Source organism: Colletotrichum costaricense, assembly GCF_030867565.1.
Source record: "Colletotrichum costaricense strain IMI 309622 chromosome Unknown Scaffold_3.1, whole genome shotgun sequence".
Taxonomy (NCBI): domain Eukaryota; kingdom Fungi; phylum Ascomycota; class Sordariomycetes; order Glomerellales; family Glomerellaceae; genus Colletotrichum; species Colletotrichum costaricense.
In genome coordinates this window covers 2,507,172-2,528,347 of record NW_026848232.1, presented here as the reverse complement: position 1 = coordinate 2,528,347, position 21,176 = coordinate 2,507,172, and the positions used below count along the sequence as shown (strand labels likewise).

At 53.4% G+C, this 21,176-nt stretch overlaps 10 protein-coding genes across 10 annotated transcripts; 4 read left to right on the top strand and 6 right to left on the bottom strand.

Annotated features, from left to right (window-relative positions):
* Window positions 1-109: 109 nt before the first annotated feature.
* Window positions 110-3,158, top strand: CCOS01_03683 (uncharacterized protein; the record flags this gene model as incomplete). The annotated part of the gene is made up of 2 exons (XM_060451868.1): window positions 110-422; window positions 481-3,158. The coding sequence occupies 2 exons, from the start codon at window positions 110-112 to the stop codon at window positions 3,156-3,158; spliced, it is 2,991 nt and encodes a 996-aa protein (XP_060318133.1).
* Window positions 3,159-4,344: 1,186 nt separating this feature from the next.
* On the top strand, window positions 4,345-5,518 carry CCOS01_03682 (uncharacterized protein; the record flags this gene model as incomplete). The annotated part of the gene is made up of 3 exons (XM_060451867.1): window positions 4,345-4,618; window positions 4,688-5,255; window positions 5,323-5,518. 3 exons carry the CDS (start codon window positions 4,345-4,347, stop codon window positions 5,516-5,518), a joined length of 1,038 nt encoding a protein of 345 aa, XP_060318132.1.
* Window positions 5,519-6,394: 876 nt separating this feature from the next.
* On the top strand, window positions 6,395-7,171 carry CCOS01_03681 (uncharacterized protein; the record flags this gene model as incomplete). The annotated part of the gene is made up of 1 exon (XM_060451866.1): window positions 6,395-7,171. The coding sequence occupies one exon, from the start codon at window positions 6,395-6,397 to the stop codon at window positions 7,169-7,171; it is 777 nt and encodes a 258-aa protein (XP_060318131.1).
* Window positions 7,172-8,232: 1,061 nt separating this feature from the next.
* CCOS01_03680 (cutinase) lies at window positions 8,233-8,968 on the bottom strand (the record flags this gene model as incomplete). The annotated part of the gene is made up of 2 exons (XM_060451865.1): window positions 8,233-8,420; window positions 8,497-8,968. 2 exons carry the CDS (start codon window positions 8,966-8,968, stop codon window positions 8,233-8,235), a joined length of 660 nt encoding a protein of 219 aa, XP_060318130.1.
* A 464-nt stretch (window positions 8,969-9,432) lies between these two features.
* On the bottom strand, window positions 9,433-10,287 carry CCOS01_03679 (uncharacterized protein; the record flags this gene model as incomplete). Its single annotated transcript, XM_060451864.1, has 2 exons — window positions 9,433-9,621; window positions 9,781-10,287. 2 exons carry the CDS (start codon window positions 10,285-10,287, stop codon window positions 9,433-9,435), a joined length of 696 nt encoding a protein of 231 aa, XP_060318129.1.
* A 1,110-nt stretch (window positions 10,288-11,397) lies between these two features.
* CCOS01_03678 (uncharacterized protein) lies at window positions 11,398-11,895 on the bottom strand (the record flags this gene model as incomplete). The annotated part of the gene is made up of 1 exon (XM_060451863.1): window positions 11,398-11,895. The coding sequence occupies one exon, from the start codon at window positions 11,893-11,895 to the stop codon at window positions 11,398-11,400; it is 498 nt and encodes a 165-aa protein (XP_060318128.1).
* Window positions 11,896-12,663: 768 nt separating this feature from the next.
* Window positions 12,664-14,209, bottom strand: CCOS01_03677 (acetylornithine aminotransferase; the record flags this gene model as incomplete). The annotated part of the gene is made up of 3 exons (XM_060451862.1): window positions 12,664-13,692; window positions 13,766-14,005; window positions 14,075-14,209. 3 exons carry the CDS (start codon window positions 14,207-14,209, stop codon window positions 12,664-12,666), a joined length of 1,404 nt encoding a protein of 467 aa, XP_060318127.1.
* A 620-nt stretch (window positions 14,210-14,829) lies between these two features.
* Window positions 14,830-16,494, bottom strand: CCOS01_03676 (HET domain-containing protein; the record flags this gene model as incomplete). Its single annotated transcript, XM_060451861.1, has 1 exon — window positions 14,830-16,494. One exon carries the CDS (start codon window positions 16,492-16,494, stop codon window positions 14,830-14,832), a length of 1,665 nt encoding a protein of 554 aa, XP_060318126.1.
* Window positions 16,495-18,069: 1,575 nt separating this feature from the next.
* On the bottom strand, window positions 18,070-19,531 carry CCOS01_03675 (HET domain-containing protein; the record flags this gene model as incomplete). The annotated part of the gene is made up of 2 exons (XM_060451860.1): window positions 18,070-18,087; window positions 18,245-19,531. The coding sequence occupies 2 exons, from the start codon at window positions 19,529-19,531 to the stop codon at window positions 18,070-18,072; spliced, it is 1,305 nt and encodes a 434-aa protein (XP_060318125.1).
* A 1,131-nt stretch (window positions 19,532-20,662) lies between these two features.
* CCOS01_03674 (uncharacterized protein) lies at window positions 20,663-20,800 on the top strand (the record flags this gene model as incomplete). The annotated part of the gene is made up of 1 exon (XM_060451859.1): window positions 20,663-20,800. The coding sequence occupies one exon, from the start codon at window positions 20,663-20,665 to the stop codon at window positions 20,798-20,800; it is 138 nt and encodes a 45-aa protein (XP_060318124.1).
* Between the last annotated feature and the right edge of the window lie 376 nt (window positions 20,801-21,176).

Sequence of the window (21,176 nt, the reverse complement as noted above, 5' to 3'; positions counted from 1 at the left end):
CAATGATTGCTCTGTAACACAACTCTGGGCATCATTCGACAGTGGGAGAATAGCCTCGCGACGCCATTTCCGGCCTGTTGCGCTCCGGTAGCCGCCTCATCCGGCAAAAATGGCGCCAGTCGTGACGGCCATCCAGCCGCCTTCTGTCGCGTCCAAGATTAAGCGTCCCGTACCCCCCGGCATCCAAACCAATGGAGCGAGCTCTATCCGATCATCGCCATCGCCCTCGATGTCGACAAAGAAGCCTCCTAACTCTGCGACAACGAATGGCGCGAATGCGCAATCAGCGCGGCCTATCAATCGCACGCGCCGTGAACAGTCGGCCCAAGGCAGTCGCATTTCTAGGAACAGTGTGGGACTCCGATCGGCGTCACTCGTCGGCGATACGGCAGCCGCCCAGCCTTCGGAGCCGTTACCATATGGTTAGTAGATTGTGGACTTGTTGCAATCATCATGGACGGCAATGCTGACAGGATATAGTTGTAACGGATGAATACATCTTGAAGAAGTTCGCAGGCAACGCACCTTCCCTCGTCGTACACATGCACGCAACGCATTTCCGATTTGATCAGCAAGATGGAATATTTCCATACAAGTCGCCGATGCGTTTGTTCTTGGAGCACTTGCGCGAGCGCACGGTACCTCACGATCTCATCGAATACTTCTCAGAAGCGGGTGTCCCTTTCTACGAGGGATGCTTGATTGTTCAGGTGCACGATCACAAGTCTGTCGCTCAATCCAAGGAAGTCCAGCGACCGACATCGGCTTCGAGCAAGGTTGTGCCATCCTCGATTCATAATCACAACCCATATATCGTACCTTCACCATACGTTCCGTATCCTAAGGAGTCTCTCGGTGCGCAGCCCGATGCTGCATCAGCTACACAGGAAGACACGAAACCCAAAACTGCAGAGGAGAAGGATAAGCAGAGCATGCCGGCACCCAGTCTGCCTGGTGAAGGCCAAAAGAGCAAGATACCGTCAAAGCCCAAGACCTTCACTGTCGTACTTCACCCTACGCCCGAAAGCCTCCACGCAGACCTGATGATCAAGGCTGCAACACCTCGAGGCGCAGCAGGAAGTGTGGAAGGCACTGGCACTGTACCCCCATCAACGCCGATTACAATGGTGCCCCCAACTCCTACTGCAGGCAGCATGCCTCCTCCCGCCAAGAAGCAGAAGCGTGAGCGCATGGAGCTTGATGGAAGTAATATATACCAAGCAGAATCACAGATTTTGCTTGCGACCAACGCTCCCCTGTTTCTCGAGCCAACCCGAGATACTGAAGAGACTATTACTTTGCTCGATGCGTTGGCGCACCCCCAACACTCAGACTCGCCCCCTCAACCCAAAACTCGCAAGAGAACCGTCGCCGAGATGGCTGCCGACGAGGCCGCCGCAGCAGAACAGGAAAGATACATGCTTATCTTGGACGAGCGTCTTTCTTCGGCTGCCAATGGCACCCAAGGCGGGGCCAACGGAGCGGACAAAGAAGGCCAGGCTGTTGTGTCTACATTTGAGCCAAGATTCGAGCGATTCAAGGTCATTGCTGACATCAAGAGAGAGCACGAGGAGAGAAAGGAGCAAGAGAAGGTCGAAGCAGCCGCGAAGGAACGCCAGCTTGCACAAGAGAAGCAAAAACAGATGCAGGAACAGCAAGCGGTCATTGCGGCACAGCGCCAGGCGGAACAGGAGAAGATGCGGCGCGAACATCAAATGGCTCAGGAACTCAAAGCTCGCCAAGAACAGCAGCAGAGAGAGGCCCAAAGACGGGCTATGGCCGCACAGGCTGCTGCGAACCAGGCCGCTCAGAACAGTCAGAACGCTGCGGCGGCAAATCTGGCACAGCAGCAGCAGCAGCAACAACAGCAACAGCAACAGCAACAACAGCAACAACAACAGCAGCAGCAACAGCAGCAGCAAGCGAACGTTGCTATGCCAAACGGTACATCTGGTGCGATGCCAAATGGCGTTCCGGCCCAGACTCAGGCACGCTTCTCTCAGGCATCGCAGCCACCAGTGTCTCCCGTCGTCAGACAAGGCACACCCCACAGCATGTCATCTCCCATGCCCGGTGCTGTGCCTATGCAGCAGAACAACTCCCAAATGGCCAACAGCCCGCCACGCCCGCCATCAGCCGTCCAAGGCCACCCACCCAACGTTGGTGGGGTCCCAATGGCGCACAGCATGTCTGCTCGCGCCAGCCAACAGAGTCATCAAGCTGCCACCCCGCGCATCCAGCACGGTACGCCAAACATGCAGGGAACGCCCGTGCCTCGCCCGGCAGTGGCCGCAACGCCTCGTATGAATCAGGCAAGCCCACCTCCCAACATGATGCAGTCAAACTCTCAAATGGGCCAACACGTCATGATGGGAACGCCCGGTGCTATGCCACAAGCTGGGCATAACCCCAATATGATTGCTGCACAGGTTGCCCAACAACAACGAGCCATTCAGCAGCAGCAAATGGCTGCCGCGATGCAGAACGGCATGGGTAACATGATGAACGGCAATATGAACCCTCAGCAGATGACGCCTCAGCAACAGCAATATATGCAGCAGCAAATGCAGCACAGACTCATGATGCAGCAGCAACAGCAGCAGCAACAACGCGGCAACATGGGCGGCAACATGAGCAACATGATGAATCAGCAACTGGCGCAGAGATACGCTCAGCAGCTCAGCCAGATGGGCGCCAACAACATGAATGGTGGCCAGATGACGCCGCAGATGCAAGCACAGATTCAAGCGCAAATCCAGGCGCAAATGAACCCGATGCAGCGCCAGATGGCCGGCGGTGGCCAGAACATGATGAATGGCCAGAACATGAATATGCAGGCTATGATGCAGATGCAGCAGCAGCAAGCAATGAACAACAACAACGCATTGACGAACCAAGTCAAACTACAAGGGCAAGCGATATACAATAAGCAGATCGCCAATCTTGCCGCTAAGTGGGGTGGTGCCGTTGAGAATATTCCACCGGAGCAGATGGAAGCCTTCAAGAGAAACTGCATGATGGAGGCCAAGAATCAGATTCAGAGCGTTCTTGCCCAGCGCAGGGCTCATCAGGTCATGATGCAGCAGCAGCAACAGCAGCAGCAGCAACAGCAACAAATGCAAGGCATGGGCGGCATGATGGGACCTCACGGCATGTAGGACTCGCCCGGTTTCCGACCCTGGTGCTGGTGGGCTCAGCGACCCCCGTAGGGCACATGAGCACGTGCCAGACATGTCGCAAATCAAATCGGCTTTCAACTGGCAATCGCGAGTTAGGTCCAAGATGAGACGTGCCGCCACATATCGCGTTACTGATCAACGCTGCGGGCATGTCGAGGGGAGTGAAATGAATCATTAGGAGACTATGGCGAGGACGGAATGGGTTGTGAGCGTCTTTTACGGTACTTTGGCGTCTGGGGATTTCAGGGATGGATTGGCTGTTTGATCTCTCATGGTCTTATATACCCCTACGAAGGCGTACTTACCTTATCCTTCGAGGTGCGGTCAGGGATGGACGGCAACTGCTTTTCATGGGTCACGGAGGAGGGAAGGGAACGGTGCATACCACCAGAGCAGTTCAAGGCTCTGCGGAAGCGAGCTCATGTATCATTTGATGTACAGAGTATCAAATCAGTTTTCCATGCTTTGGTGCTTGATCGATGAGTTGAGTGATGTTGGCCCTGCCAAGCTGCCTAGTTTGCTGAACCTGAGTGAGTATTTACGTGTGCGGACTAATAGATATCAACGAATATCAAATGCATAGGATGAGCTGTGGCCGAGGTGGGCCAAGGTATGCCAACGTGAGATTGAGGATGCAGTGCTGGCTTATGTCAGCTACCTATGTACGGAGTACACAGATGGATGACAGTGCGGCCAGATCCGTGCTTGTTGTCCATTTCCCAAGTTACCCCATGCAGACATGGCCGGTGCACGTGATTCGCTAGATCTTCGGCATGACGATGATGCAACGAGCTAAATGCCGCCTGGCCAAAACGGTCAGGTCCCATTCTTCCAAGCAGCAGCCAAAACGAGGTCATCCACCCGCTGCCACAGTCCACTTGCTCCGGCCTTCCAAGCCACATGAACGACACGCCGTGACCTGCCCGTTTTCTGTTGCCTACCCAGCTTCCAGAACCACACTCATTACGTACAAAACTACTCTTTTTCTTAACTACTCCCCTTTTTCTTCTCGCAATACTTTACGCAACCTTGCAGCAGCAGTTGCTTGCTAAGCTTTCGTGATCCGCAGCAGATCCGCCTCTCCCCGAAATCCCCATCGAAGCTCAGACGGTCCGCCGTTTCCCATCCGGCCCCCCGAGAGAAACGCTTGGCCGGATCTCCCGCGATGCATTTCCCTCGACTACCGCGGGCCGAAGGAGCCTTTGTGCTGGCACTGCTGTTGGCGCCTCTGCCGGCGGCCGCGATGCTCGATTGCAAACACATCCGAGTGGACGACGTCTCATTCAACCTCGAGGCGCTAGGCGGACCGCACAGCGTTGTGACCAGCCAGTGGCACCCTCCTACGTACACCAACACATCCTATACCGTCGATATCTGTGCTCCCTTGAAGCGCAAAGGAGACGTCAAGAAGGAGGAGCAGTGCCCCAGTTTCACAAGAGGTAATGGATTCACGCGAAATCGTTGAGAGTGGCAAGCTCGACCAGTACAGAGCTAACGTGTCTGGACAGTATGTGCCATTGAACGCAACATTCATCCAGGTGACGACAAGAAGGACGAAGTCGAAAAAGTGATACCCATCGCCGGCGAGCTTGGCGACCACGGCGGAAGCAAACTGGACGCCACAGCAGAACGACTCAAGTCGAGCGACTCCAACTCGGACGCGAAGAAGGAGGGCGTCCGCCTGATCCTCAACGGAGGCTCGTACCCGCTGGGTAAGAACGGACGGAACCAAAAGGCCATCATCGAGTTCCTCTGCGACCGTGACAGGACGGGCCTCGAAGGCGAGGTGAAGCCTGAGGACCAGTACGACGGCAGCCAGTTTCGCGCGCGCGAGGAGGGCAAGGAGGGCGAGGATGACGGACCCTCGCCCGACGAGAAGCAGGTTCTGTTGAACGGGACGGCCTTGATCTGGAACAGCTACGGCCCGAACGAGAAGAACGACATGGATGTGCTGAGGTTGACGTGGCACACCAAGTACGCGTGCGAGGACGCGTACGGTAAGCCGCCTGCGGAGGGTGGCAGTGGTGGTGGTGACACGAGCAGCCACTGGGGCTTCTTCACCTGGCTCTTTGTCTTGTAAGTCTGGACGGAATCTTTATGGTGGTTTATCTTCGCACAAACTAACGTCAATGCTTTTTTACAGGGCCTTCCTCGGCATCGCTGCGTACCTCATCTTCGGCTCGTGGCTGAACTACAACCGATACGGTGCTAGGGGCTGGGATCTTTTGCCGCACGGAGACACCATTCGCGACATCCCCTACCTGGTGAAGGACTGGACTAGGAACGTGCTCAACACCGTGAACACTAGCGGTGGCCGGGGCGGATACAGTGCAGTCTAGGTGTGAGAGCTGAGATGATGATCCTCGTCCACATCGTCCGCTTACAAAAGAAAAAGAGATGGCAGGGAAAGAAAGAGGAAAGTGTACATTTTATAGTTGTAAACTGGATTAGTGGCTTCGGTTTCTGGGTTGCATTATTCTCCCGAGCCTAAGTCGCGACTTTGGAGTTGGGACCGGTGTCTGGTCCTCTGGAGCTTTGTCGCATTAGCTGTGCTTGTCTCTCGAGAAATACACATTTGATTGAAATGGACATTTATTTCCGGTGTCGCTGTAGATCTTTGCTAATGGGATTACATATCTAACTTTGGAATACACGACAAGCCAAAGGGTGTATAGGTCCCCTCAACCCCGTTCCTGTCACCAGCCAGCAGGCGCCCGTCTAGGTCGACGGATCAGGTCAAACTGGCTGGGTGGTGGAGCGGTTCATGGTCAACAGCAATCGCCAACCAGCCTTACTCGACGACAGGCTTAGCGCATACGAGAGTACCCGAGTTCGAATCCCAGCATGAGCACCAGAAATTATGTCCCAGCATGAGCACCGAGAGATGTAGCCCCCAGTCCAGCACCGGGGGGGTGAACTCTTTTTTCCTTTCTATATAGAATGGTTTTCCTTCCTGAAGTAGACTTTGACGAAATCTCGCTTGCAAGGGAAATGCAACAACACACTACATTTGTGTTCAAAATACGCGGTGCCCACGCTTTGTGTACGTATGAGGCTGAACGTAGCAGTAATCATATCCCATCACGGAAGGGGCCGCGGGACTAAGATCCGGGTTAGCCTCAAGGTAAGGTTTGGTGGATCCGCGATTCGGTGGGGCCGATTCAACTGACGTGCAGCACGGATGCACCTCATCGAAGCTCGCCTGTCCCGGCTCCATGTACCTGCCCCTCCGGCCCTACCTCACCTCCGTGTACTTCACCCGCGCCATCAAAATAACAGGCATGCCCACCACCCAACACAATTCTGCCGGTGACTCTTCGCCAGGCAACCCAGAAGATCCAGAATATGAAGACTTCCTTGAAGATGAAGAACCTTCACCAGCATTCACACCCGCGCCCCTCCCACCCCTCACAAACGAACCCCAACGACACCCGGATTCCTGCTTGACCCTCTCCCTCCCTCTCATCAAAGCTCTTCGTGCACAACTACCACCCGCGCCGGATCTCACGCTCTCGATTGGTAGTGGGACGGGGCTTGTTGAGGCCCTGCTGGACTCTCTGGTCGATATCCAGGCCCAAGATCCTACTCAAGAAGTCTCTCAGAAGTCACCTGCCCCTGGGAAGCTCAACCTAACCAGCATCGAAATCGCCCCATCCCCAAATAAATACCACCGCAACCACCGCACTGTCCCAGGAACATGGGCGCTCGACCCCGCTGCGGCGGAAGCGAAGGCGTGGATGTTTGTATATCCGAAGCAAGTCGCCCTGGTGCGGAAGTACATGGAGGCCTTTGCTTCTAGCAGTTCTGGTTCCGGGGAGAAGGGGATTGCTGTGGAGACTGTGCTGTACGTCGGTCCAAGAATGGATTGGGATGATTTCCGGGGCGCGTTGGAGCCGTTTGCGGAGGATGTGGAGGTTTGGGACGAGGAGAGGATGGAGAGTGTTGGCGGGCAGGGGTGGGAGTGCGTTGTGAGGGTGACAGTGAAGAGGTGAAGTTGGTGGGAGAGAGGTTTAATGCGTGGAGTCAGAATAGAGGTGGAAGAGAGGTTGTATGCGTAGGGTCAGGATAGAAGGGGAGTCCGGTATGAACGCGAGATTTGAGGCGGAGAGAGGTTCTTGGGTAGGCTTGTAGGTGGTGAGAAGGGTGTACTGCGGGATGCGACTTGAATATGGTATAGTCACCCGCCCAAGTCAAGATCAAGGTCACGAGTGACGGCCGAAGATGGTCATATTCATCTTGGTCTTCTTACTCTAACCTGTCCGACGTCTTCAAATCCTCTCATCAGGATAGCAGCCGCAGACCAAGTCTTAGTATAGTAAGTGAGACGCGTATCCTACTACGGTCGATGGGCGTAGAAAGACGGAAGAAAGGCATCCCTCACATGGTCTAATACGCATGCGCTGCTACGTAGAGGCATCAATCTCTGATCAGCTACTACCAAGACCACGCCTTACGACAAAAGCGGCAGAGCAAAGGACACCAAGAAGCAATAATGATTCCCGACAGCTGGATGGAAGGTCACAATCTCAATAGTATTCCCTGGAAGATTCGCTCATCGACATAAGCACTGCCGAACTTCTCAAAGGGTCGTCGTGTTGCTCACCAGGCCACCCAGCATGAAGAGTCTGGTCTCAATCACGCGTGGCGCTGAAACAGGCCAAGAAGCACCCAGGCACTCTGTGACGGGAGCCGACACCTGCGTGCAATGTCCGCCGCCTTCACCTAATAACCCACTAGATTTGAATGCACGATACATTGGTCTAGATTGTATACTACTAGGGCTACGCAAATGCTAAGCTATGCCAATGATGATCACAACCGCCCCCAACACCTCGCTCCTGAGACGAGGAACACGCTTCTCCCCTCCTCTCCACATTAGAAATTTCCACACAAAACAATAACTACTATGTAGATAGACAAGCGAGTGCAACCTGTTTGGCTTTGGGCTTTTGTGCACACAAAAAAGTATTTACGATATGTATATACAACGAGAGTGTGAGTAGGAAAAGAAAAGCCTTCGAGGTCAACTCTGAGAAGGCTGCCGGGGTCCCTCTTAAGCCGCAGCAGGGGCCGCAGCAGCCGGCATCATCGAGGCAGCAAAGGTGGCAGCCTCATCAGCGTCATTGCCGTACGTCAAGTGAGCGCGGCGGATCTGGTTGCCGCCCTCGCAGATGTTGTCGCCGTTGTGGCAGATGACCTTGGTCTTGGCGGCATCCACGCCCTGGACAGCTTGTCCGTTGACTGTGAAGAAGATGCGTTAGCACTGAGATCAAAACCGTCATGCACCCGTGGAAGGGCTTCATGGAAAGTAACTTACGCGGGTCACCGAAAATAACGGCACCAGCAACCTTGGCTACCATGTCAGGCTGCATCATCGCAGCACCGTTGTGGACGAGCTGTCCACCCTGGGAGTATCCAGACATGATGACGGCCGAGTTGGGGCAGTTGGTGATGGCTTGCTCAGTAAGAGTGGCCATCATTTGGGATCCGTTGGCGTCACCTCCGGCCAAGAAACCGGGGATATCGGCGGGATACTCGACACCCTGGACGGCAAGGCTGCCGCCGACCTGAGTCGCAAGGGACTGGAAGAAGGGCGGGCCGGCAATGGTTCCAACGTTGCCTCCCTCGGTGGTGCCGCGGGCAAAGATGACGATCATGGACTGGCACCCGGCGGCGAGACCATCTTGCTGATTCCCTGAGAAGTCGGCCTGACGGGGCTGGATCGTGAGAGGGGAGGAACTCGCCGTGCCCAGCAGGGCGAGAAGGAAGGCTGCTGTCGAGCTGTGCATTTTGTGTGCTGGTATTGTAAGGACTGATTATTGTAGTTGGCAAAATATTAGTAAGGAGTGAATTTGGATTATCCGATGCTAGCTGAAAGTTGGATCAACAACTATTCAAGGTTCTTGGTCGTCGTCACATGAAATGAAGGGATTACTGGCGACCATCGCACTCTTATAGCGGAGGTAGTGTGAGATCTTCCTTGTTTCTACTCTCGAGTCGCCTAGCCGGCCGGTGAGACGGAGGCGACATTAAGCTTCTTTCCCTCGCCTATTCCGTGTTGGACATTCCTGCAGCACAACGGCTTCAGGTACCGCAACCTCATCCCAATGGGGCAAAGAGGGCGGATCAGAGGCAGGGACCTCACGTGGGATCGACCTGATCCCGACACTAGACGGGGGAGCCAGGGACGGACTCTGCTGATTCTTCTAAAATCGTTGGCTGGTACGCTGGTACCGGCAGATGATGATGATGGTCAGGAGTAGTCCGCCAAGCTGAGCTGAGCCAAACAGGTGGACCCCTCGAAAGCTTGGTGTGCGTGCCTTGCGTTCCAAACTTCCTTCCCGCAGCTTAAGCGGGCTGAAAAGTGCTGTTGACGACTTGACGGGGCAGACAAAATCCTATAACGGCGCGGATTATCGTAGTGCGGGCCGGTTGCGATTGGCTACAGTCTGATTCAAGAGTGAAGCTGGGTCCGATCTCTTGTTGCCCGTGGGGGAGGGAGGGGACGAGTTTCGAAACAACAGGGTGGGCTGTGCGCAACACCAGCGGAAGGGGAGGACACCGACGGTCTCCCAAGCTTTTTCAGAATGTACCGACTGACGTTTGGTGTGGTTTGGTGGGGCTGGATAGGGCGAATGGCGGGATGGAAAACTCGCTGTGGTAGACTGAAGTGGAAGTATCCGTTGAGCTTGGCTGTAGTAGATGGCAGGTCTCTGACAGCGCTTTGTTCTGGTCCCATGTTTTTCCGCCGTTTTTCTTCGTCTTGACCCATTCTTGCTCCAGTCAAGTTGCGAATCATCCCTCCTTGAGTGAAGGAAGGGAGGGCTGGAAAGGTGGCATCGATACCAAGGGCGAGGGTGACCGCTGACGTGCGTTTAGGTAAGACTGGCGTTGGGAGACAGCTGAACCGTCGGATTTCGATGGCCTTCCGTTTGGCCGTCTGGCTCTTTTGCCAAGATCGTCTCGACTTTTTTCTGTCGCTGGTCTTATCATGCTCTCCCTCGACCGGAAGAGGCACTGGACGAAGATCCGGACTTGGGCTCGGGGAAGATGCGGTGAGATGACCCGACGACACGGCATCACTCTCGGCAGTATGGTGGCACCTCATCAACGCAACGGGGCGGTTTCGGCAAGATGATCAGTCGTGACCGAGTAATGGCTGTCCGCGATAGTTATCGACTGGGACTTCAACTAGGCTCGTTCGAGCATGTAAGTTGGAGGTTATCGAGGAAGCCCCGCTCTACGGATATCGATGTCTTGACATGGCAGGTGCCTCGAGGCGTCGATGGGTGCTGCCGATTGTCGTTGACTTGAATTGGAAAAGCATGATGAGGATGGAGAGTTCCTGGGCAGCCAAGAGAGGCCACCAAGAGGACTTTCGTCACACCGAAGTCCAACGGCTTTGGCAGCTACGTACCTGCCCTGGGAGCCTGAGGTGAGGTGGAAGGAGTGGAGGGGCAAAACGTGGGGGATGCGCCAACGCAGGGACATCCGGCAACATCGGGCCCGCTCACGGGAGGGGAATTTAGCCGAGACCCATCATTCAAGGTTGACCTCCACCTTCCGAGGTTCGACGTGGAGCTTATACTGGTCCTGCCGTCCACCGAGGTGTGAGGTAAGATGACCAGCAACTGCGGTTGATCCTTGGAGTCAGTATATACCCTAGACTTACAGTTTGGCCTTGGCCCGGTACACTTGTTGTATGATATGAGATGCTTGGAAAGAACTGTGACCACTTCCGTCAAGGCTTGCCTCACAGTACACATCAAAAACCATCAGCCACGGGTAGATCTCATCGAAACCACTGCCTTACCACAGGTTGACATGCCCACAACAAGAAAGTGCGCTGAAGAAAAAATCTTTCACAATTGGATGTAAGGTCTAAAGAAACGAAGATGGCCTACTTGGGTCTCAATTCAGCACGATCCAACATCGTCGGTGACCATTTTCAGCGAGAGAGATGACCATCATACACCTGGAATTGAGCTTCTTTCTCATATTCAAGTCAGTTAGGGATACGAGACTGTAAATGCTAAAAGTAGTTTGAAACTTCTCAAAACTGCGTGAGATTATCATTGGGAACTAATCTGCCTGGGATGCCATCTTCCCATGTCTCGATCCCTTCAACTATAGTTCCATTCCCTCGCGTTTTCAATAATCTCTCGTCTATATGCCTCCTTTCCCTGATATACTTCTTGGCAACTTGATGTTGTAATCGTCAGAGAGAGTTGTCAATTGAGATACTTGGACTACCGTACGGAATTCGCGCATCCGGATCGACTGACTCCTTAGGACCAACGGGTCTCATCTCGATACGAATGACCTTGTGATCGTTGTTGATGTCCAAGATGATGAGTCTGCGTTGCTTGAAACGTTTGCTATATTTCCCGGGCTCCTGAATGAACTCAACCACGGTGGTAATACGAAAGCGATCGACGATGGTAATCGCTTCTGACACAATGCCGGGGTTCCTCTCGAAGTATTGGGCGACCTCTTCCAGTCCGTGGAAGATCTGGCCAGGAACTTTGATATCCACGAGTAGCGTGACATCGGGAGCGCAGCGCTCTTCGACCGTGACGGAGTTGTATTCGTACAGAGCGGTGATGAGATCATCGGCCAGGGCCTCGTGCATAGCACGGTAAGGCCGATCGCTTGACTGCCCTCTGATCTCGTGTAGCCATCGCTTCAGTTCCTCTGCCTCGGATACGTTATCCATCTTCAAAATGCGTTAGTGCGTTTGACCAGGGATCTCTCAAAGTCGGCTGTCTCTTACATTTGATAGGTGCGAGTGTAGGCCGCGTCTTTCGCGTGTAGAAGATAGGAAGTGCCGGCAGGATTTGATGATACCTTGCCTCGGGAGGAAGGCTTGTTGTTCTGGTAAAGTTTGGGTTATGAAACTCGGAACTGGGAAATTTTCTGCAATAAAAAGGCCAAGCTTGGCTGCTTGGGTGCTCAAGCCCTCTGATTGTTGAAGAGGAAGAAGATTAGAGAGGGTTAGAAGATCGAGAGGATCTTATACTGTGAGAAAGCGGCTGTGGAGACTTCTCGAGGGAAGGTCTGCTCCCTTACGCCTTCCGCTTCTTTTACGGCGGTAGGGCTCTTGAGTGAGGAAGGTGCCACTGGAAGATCATATTTCATATATGGGAGCGAGTCCTAAGACGCAGTTGAAGTCATCACCAAGACGGGGAGGAAGGGAGTGATCCGATAGTATAGAGGCACCTTGCCATGATACACTTTGTTTAGTTCGAAGTTTCATTCATTTTTCATCGCACAAATCCAAGCTTTCAGCAAGTTCATCTCTCAAGACGGCAAGCCTCAAAGCAACTGCTTCTTCAGAACTACAACGCTTCGCTGCTTTGCGTTGCTTGGAATCTAGGTCTAAGTGTCGTCAGGTTTTAAACGCCGGCGCCGAACGAATATTAATTACATGGATCGAAACATCCTTTCATCACATGAAGTTGTGGGGTGGTGAGTCATCACGCTCTCATGAGCGGGTGACGGAGATGGCCTCCTCAACGATATCCAAACCCTGCTGAATCTCCTCCCCGGTGATGGTCAATGGCGGCACGAAACGCAGAGTGTTGGTACCGGCAGTGATGATGAGCAGACCGCGCTCACGGGCGGCCTTGACGATGGGCGTAGGGTCCTGAGTAAGCTGGAGACCGAGGATGAGACCGCGGCCGCGGACCTCCTTGATCAGATCGGGGAAGCGCTCGCGCAGGGCATCGAAGCGGGTCTTGAAGATCTCGGCCTTGGCGGCAACGGCCTTTTGCAGACCGGGGTCGGCGAGGCGGGAGACGATGTTGTGGGCCAGGCGGCAGGCGAGGGGGTTGCCGCCAAAGGTGGTGCCGTGGTCGCCGACCTTGATCTTCTCCGAGACGTTGTTGTTGACGATGGTGGCGCCGATAGGGAAGCCGTTGCCGAGAGCCTTGGCGGTGGTGATGATGTCCGGGTGGGCCTCCTTGGGGAGGTGGGTGTGGGCCCAGAAGGTACCGGTGCGGGAGAGACCGCACTGGATCTCATCGTAGATGAGGACGGCGCCGACCTCGCGGCAGCGCTTGGCCAGGGCGATCAGGAACTCGTCCGTTGCGGGCGTGACGCCGCCCTCGCCCTGAATGGGCTCGACGATGACACCGCAGGTCTTCTCGGTGACGGTCTCGTTGATGGCAGAGACGTCGTTGAATGCTCCGAGTTTGAAGCCGGGCAGCATGGGCGCAAAGGGCTCCTGGTACTTGGGGTTGTGGGTGGCGGACAAGCTGCCCATGGTGCGGCCGTGGAAGGCATTGTTGAAGGAGACGACCTCGTACTTGTCACCTGAGGGCTGGCTGACCTTGGCGGCCTTCCTGGCGAACTTGATGGCGGCCTCGTTGGCCTCGGAGCCGGAGTTGCAGACGAACACCGAGTTAGCGTCGTGCATGGCACCGGCCTCGCGGGTCTTCTCGATCAGCAGCTTGGACAGGGCGCCGGTCCAGGGGTTGTAGTAGAGGTTCGAGGCGTGCATGAGCGTGCTACCCTGTAAGGTTCCGACCATGTACTGTCAGCGCATCTGGTACTAAAATGACTCACGGCGGCTCGGAGTTACCCACCTGCTCGGTCAGAATCTGGGTCAGCTCAGGATCGCAGTGTCCCAAGGCATTGACGGCGATACCAGCGGTGAAGTCGAGGTATTTCCTGCCCTCGACATCCCACAGGAGAGAACCTTGGCCTTGTACGAAGACGGGAGGCGGGCGGGCGTATGTGGCGACCATGTAGGGCGCATGTTCGCGGACGAGAGCGGCGCTCGGGGAGTCTTCGGTGGGATCGGGGTTGGGTACTGATGACTGCTTCTACTCATTGTCAGTGTTAGTCTGGTGGTGAGTCACTCGAATAGTTCGTGACTTCATGGGGTCACCTACGCCGAAGTTGCTCTTGACGTCGCTCGTCGCGGCCGCGGCCGCAGAAGAGAGAGCGCGGGAGTTGATGCGCGAGGCGACGGCCAGACGAGGCTGGCACTTTGCCAATTGGAGTCGCAGAGGAGCACGGAACGCCATTATGGTATCTTGAGGAACAAACAGGACTCTGCGGTAAAAGACTGGCAAAAGAGAGTGGTGTTGAAGAGAAGTCGTCAATTAAAATTTGGGCCGTTCGCGCATGCATGTACAGAGGTGACTCGTCAAACATGTTATCGATAAGGCGCGCATTTTCCCACTTTTTGCGTCGTTTTGGAGGGGCAGATCCACTCTTTCCCGGCGTTACGTGCGCTTTGGTCCGGGGATGTCCCTCCGATCTCGGTCGGGCTCGGACGGACTGCCGATGTTCTTGAAACGGCTGTCTTGCGGGCTTGCCTCTGGGATAAGGCAATTAATCCAGTCCGTCGACCGCCCTACATAGCTAGCATTATGCGCTCAATTGTCATTACATCCTCTTTCTCACAGACAGCGTTCGCGGCTTGCCTAGCTTTTCGGGACACTGCTCATTCAATACCAACGAAGATGGGTCGGCTCTCCACATGAGGTGGGCACAGAACGCTCAAGTACCTACCTTATGGTATTGTATTGCACGTAACCAAAATATTTAGGAAGCAGTATGCCCTTGCTCGATACGCAGGTAAGACGCATTCTCATAAAGCTAACTTGTCAGAATAATAAGTTAGAGGCACGTCCCCGTAGATCTAGGCATTCGTAGCAGGGTAAGCTACGTACGCGCCAGAGCCGAATTGACGACAGAATTGTTCAGTGTCAAAACGCAACTCGATCTTATCACTCGCTAGCATAACTTCAAACCAGTCCCTGACTGCCTCGAAAGGAAAACGCAATCTAGTCTCCTCCACTAGCTTTTGATCGACCTTGAATGCGTTGCATTGGCCGTTCGCAATCTCCACGGTTCGTTTTGGTCCTAACCAACACAAAATCGCGATGAAAGCTTCCTGCGTGATTGGGATACCCCAATGCGTCAGTTCTTCGAAGAATACTTGCCGCACCGGTGCTCTCGCTGCCAGCGAACGCAACGCCCGAACATTCTTTCTTTCACGTATCGCTCTGACCAACTTTTTGGTGATCCACAGGCCATCCTCAGGCATTTTCATAAGGAAAACTGCGGTGGGAAGGTCGCACGAAGTAAGAATAGCAATAAGACTATCCATGCTGAAAGCGAGTTTTGGAGCTCTTGAAGCAAGGAGTTTTCGAAAAGCCGAATTTAACCCCGAAATCTCACATCTGCGTTTGAGGTGCAACACAGCGCTAGGAGTCACCTCGGGTTTCGATAACCCAAGTCTATGGCAAATCAATTTAGCGTCTCCGACATGACCGGCAACCACGAGATCGACCAATCTGTCAGCTGCCAAGGCTGATAATGCATTGAGGAATACGAGCATGTCAGAGCACGGCGATAGCCATGATTCAGTATCGCCTACAAGAATGTAGGCTCCCAAATCACGTATGAGTTGCTCCTCACTCTTCAAGTAGTCTGCTGAAAGCAGCGTTGCCGCAGTACCGTGTTGTGTGTCGGATGCTATGCCAAGCAAGGCGTAAACCATATCGCGTGGGTCCGTTGCTTGCATCGAGCGGAACTGTAGGAGGAGTGTATAAAGAGTCTTTTTCCTCGCTGATGACTTGTTGGATGAACTCGGCATTAAATCCAGTAAGGCCCTCTGTTGGTCATTGAGCTCAATCCCGGCGGCTGATATGGCCAGAACGAACATGTTAGCTGGGATAAATTGATGACCACAGCATATCAGCACCATTCGGGCGTAAGAGACTTCTTGCAGCACCCAGACTCTCGTAAACCATGGCTGTTCCAAGAGATGCTCTAAAGCCTTTCGGAGCCTATCGAGATGACTCGCAATGAAGCTTGGGTTCAATGGCAAAACCGGGCATGAGGCGTTGCCTTCCGTATCCCTTGATTCTCGCCGTGACTTATTCAAGGCGTCCATCAAAAGTATTGTATCTTGCGTCGAGTGCCCCAACCAGACGAGAACTTGCTCCGCTTGTCTGTAAATGCCGGCCATGTGTCCGACCTGATGCCCTCGCTCGGCAAGATTACTCTGGTCAATGCATAGTGCGTCCACCCAGAGTATCCTCGCTTCCTCGGTCCGCAGATGGGTCAATGCCGAAAAGAGGTTTCTCGTGATGGGCAGTCTCTTCCCGCTAGCGGAAATAGATTCGACAAGGTCAGTACAGCCCCATGCATAGGATAGGGCTTCGTAGGGTATGATTTCGTCAGGTTCGAGGCTTGCTTGGAATATATCGCATCTGATCTCGCCCCCTCCTGGATAGAGAATGAGGAGTCGAAATGACCTCAACCCAAGGTCGAGGGGTTCGTATTGGAATGGTTCCATCTCCACTCTCAAGACATCTTTTATTGCGAGCTTCGAATATTGCTTGAAGGGCCTAAAACAAGGCAAAAAGGTGATGGTGCTGATGTCAAACTTGAACCGACCTTCCCTAGATCTGGAGGAGAGCAAGCTTGTTATTTTTCAGGTTCTTCTTACTGGGGCAAGCTGGCTAGCCAAGAGAGGGGGTTTGTCTTACAGCATGCCACGTATTGGCTGAGTTGCCTTTCGAAATGGTTCGCCAATGAATCTGCCTTTTGGGCCTTGGAATCGCCTGAATTACGGCCACGCTTCATGCAGGTAAATCTTACCAATTACATGGAGACCTGCGTGTGGCGGACTCTCGCGCTGTCTCCAACTCCAAATCGCGATTTGCTGAAGACAAGCGCAACAAGAGCGGGCAACTGAGCAAGTGTAAAAAGCCCATGCCAAGGGTTGACAAGACGCAGCGTCACCGTAATTCAAGCCTCGAGCCCTCAATCGAAGAGTCCATCAGCTTGAGTCCTAGATTACGCCTTTTGGCTCCCTTTTGAGGTCTTGCTTGTGTGTATCAATCGACTCTGTCTGTTGCTGTCTAAGAACTGCCTGGCCAAAACTTACAGTCTAGGTAAGTCGGGAATCGTGTGATGGTCACTAGGGCTAGTTGCTATGTGAACTTATCAGAAGCTCAATTGTTTGTGACTTGATTCCGGCCCCCCACTGATCTCTTCCGGGCTGAGACTATCTGCGGATATTTTGAAAGCGGTCCTATAAGAACCTGGGAAGGATATGCATATAGCAAAAGGATCCGCGGAACTAAATTTGACAAAATTAACTATGTTAGCTTCACATTCTCTTTGGATTGAAAAGGGTGTTGTACAAGGAAAGAAAATGTCAATAGAAGTTTCCTCAATTGGAAGTTGGGTCGTTCCAACTTCCACTAGGCACTGTCAGTTCGGGGGTCGGTGTTTCGGGTGCCAAGATACGCGTTCAAGCTGATACTTGACATGATTGACGGATCATGTCTGCGCCGCGATCTTTGACCGGATGTCCTCGTGGGTACTCTAGACGACCACGGCTTTCTTGTCTTGTGCCTGAATAATCGAAATCTTTTTACATCGGTCTTTGAGACCCATTCGTTCCAGTCAATAGTCGCACTTTCACACAAACCGTTGCTAGATTCCGTCTCGACCCTAACTATTCGAGTCATCGTTGGCTCTGACTCGGTGCTACGGATCATGTCGTTCTTCATGTCTTCAATCTCCTTCCTGGTTTGCGATGAGTCTGAATCCGGCATGATGTCTAACAACCAGACAACGCGCTCGGGAGACCCTCCACAAGCAAAGGCCCTCACTTTCTTAAAATGGCTTTCAAGTAGCAACGCCATTTTCCCCGTATCATGGCATCGAATCAATCGCAGCAACGCATCTAAGTCGAATTTTGTCTTCACGGTGTGATCACCCGCAATTCCGATTATTCTATTGAAGATATCGCTCCTGCTGGGGCCTCGGTTGAAATCACGCTCGTAAGCGGCTAAATGAAGAGTGAAGTCGGTGATTCTGTAGATTTGTTTCTGATGTTCAAGAAACAACTTGATAATTGCTACTGAGTGGCAATTATCTATCAATGAATCAAAACCGGTTTGTGTGACTTTGATGGAATGGCGTTTTCGTTCGACGAATAGCTTTGCGACGTTACTTCTGATTTGTTCTCGTTTGAATAAAGCCTCGACAAAATGATGATCGACTAGAACGTCACCTTGAAAAAGGTTTATAACCTTCTCTGCCGTTGCGTAGTCGCAGACCCCAAGCGCGGTCGCCATCCCTTGTGTATCGAATCTCAAATTCTGGTGCTCGAGACCAATCAGGTCGGAGAGGAGTTTGACACCATCACCGCCCTTTCTTATCATCAAACGGACGACCGTTTCTCCATCCACGGTGAATCTTTGGCCTCTATCAAGAAGCGTACGGACATGCTCTGTCAGACCATCAACCACCAAGCTCCTGAGGATTCCTTCTGTCTCTTGGGGTAAGGCTTCGAGGAACGATACCATTGTGTACTCGAAAATGTGCCTCCCAAATTGCAAATCAAGAAACAGATATTTTCTGAGCTCTTCAACGAGCTGCTTCTCGGTTTTGAAGTAGTCTGGCGTGAGAATCCCGTCCGAGTCACCTTCCGGGATGTCAGAGGCTATGGCCACAAGGGCGTAAACCATATCCCTGGGGTCGCTTGCCTTGCTCTTTCGAAACTTTTGCAACAAAATTGGCAATACATCCATTCTTGGGGATCTCTGGGTCGATGAGGTTGGGAATAGATCCAGAACGGCCTGGCACCCAGCCTCAGGAGTCACGCCGACGAGCTTCGCAGCAATATTGAGCATGTAAGCCTGAACGGACCGTCTGCCACAATAGATCGAAGCTGCCCGTGCATTCGAAACTTCCTGTAGAACCCATATCCTCGTGAACCAGTTCTCCCCGAGGAGGGAAATAAGTCCCTTCCGTTGCAGATCGACGAGGACAGCCTGATCTATTTCGGAGTTCTGTCGTATCTTTGACCATTGCTCTTGTGCCTGGACAAGGTCGTCTCGGCTTTTCTGACGGGTCAAGCTTTTCTGACGGGTCAAGCTTTTCTGTAGCTCTTTGAGGCACCCCAGCAAGAGGTTCGTCTCATGTGTAGGCGGGCCAAGCCATATGATGACCTGTTCAGCGCCTCTGTAGATGCCAGCCATCTGTCCGACCTGGTGACCTCGCTCTGCGACGTTGTTTTGGTCGATACAGACAGCGTCGATCCACATGACTTTGCTTACATGGTCGTCTCGGAGATAAGCCAGAGCAGTGAATAAGTTGTTCGTAATACGGAGGGTCTTGCCGTTTGCGATGATGGAGGCTGCGAGGTCAATGCTGCCCCAGGCATATGATAAGGCTTCGTAGGGGATAATGCCGTCGGAGTCCAGGCTTGCTTCAAAGATATCGCAGGATATCTCGCCGGTGGATCCAGGATGGAGCATAAGTAACCGGAAGGATTTCCCCGTGAGGTCTAGGGTTTCGTATTGGAACAGGTCCATGATGTGTCGGGATATTGATGTTTGCGTATTTTTATCGATCTCTGATGGCGGAGCTAGAAAGCTCAACTAAGTCGCAAGAAGTCGGGTTGACTAGAAATGACGCCGAAATAATGTTCATGGTAGGTTTAAAGGTCTCTACATCTGTCTGGGTAACACTATCAGGCTGAGAGAGGGGGTTTGTTGCCTAAAACATAGCTTAGCTGATCACAGTGCCCTGGTTGATTAGTTGCTCAACCAACAAATCTGCCTTGTTACACCGCATGGCTGATGTAGGTATCTCATGCATGAAGTTTTGGCCAATGATAGGCAGCTGTGGTCGTGGATAATCCGCGAATGGTGGCGAAGCCGCTTCGCCTGGCGGGCAGATTTGTATATTGCAACAAAACTTCGCAGTATGGAACTGGTGGATCAAGAACGGGTCGAGTGCAGCATTCTCGCAAGGGCCTCTTCTCGCAGCGCGAAAGCATTGAGACGACATCTTGACGAAGGTGCTACCGGACCTGCGTGGGTAGAGGTATTTGGACTGAACAACTCGGGTCATTGCCACAATACTGCAAGAAACAAATGATCGGCGTTCTCTCGGGTCGGAGTGTCGTCTTAATACGTACAATTCGAAAATCGAAGTTCCATTGATGCTGACATGTCGGGTGCCGGCGTTATCCACGATGCCGGATTGCGTCGGGATTCCGGGTGCTCGTGACCCGTCATGTGGACGTCGAATGCGTTCCTGAGGGAACTCCACTCTACCGAATCCGGGGATACGCGGGTCTGCCTTGATGCTTAGGTAACCCTCCGGGTCAACACTACAACCTGACTGAGGGCCCTGCAGGACAGCAATCTTCAGTGGAGTTGGACAGCGGTTCAGTAGCTGGCAGCAGTGAAACCGGCAAGGGAACAGCGCTAGAAGAGCCAACCGGCGTTGCGTGATTGGACATCCTCGGTGTCGGATCCGGGGTGAATCTTGAAGGGGACTAGCGGCGGAGGCCGCAGTTGCCCGCGTGCCCCTCCAAGGTTCTCCGTACTTGCTGCGTACAGGCTAGAGCTCTAGGTAGGTACTCCGTCCTACCCCGTGCGGGTTGACTCGAGCACCCAGGCCAAACCCACACTGCAGGTGGGTTTGGGCCTCTTCACATGTCAGCTGCCCTTCCCCTCCAAACCCAAACAAACGTCACCATCTCACCTCAGAAGCCAGCAATTGAACCGAGCCCACGCGGAGAGACACACACACAGAGTACTGCGTACACACTCACTCGACCGCTTTCACATTGAAACATGTGCCGCCGGTACCCTGGTCAAGGACCCTCTTTCACGAGCAACGTCGGCCGTTGTTGTCGCTGCTGCTGCCGCTGCTACCGCTCCTCTTCCCATCGTGGTCTTCTTTGACAGCCCCCGTTCGACTCTCAACTACTCCTCTCCGCCATATCCTTCGCGAAACATATCGTCATTCATTCCAGGCACTCGGCTGCTCATCATCTTCGGCTTCTAGCTCCTTGTACCACCACGTACAACCATTCCCCAAACGTGTACGATCCCAAACAACCGGAATCTCTCCGGTCTTCTATTTCGAACCAAGTCCAACTTCGGGTGGCGGTCCGTGGTGTCGAGCCGTCCGTCGCTGCACCTTTTCGCCCGCCGTGCTCGCCAA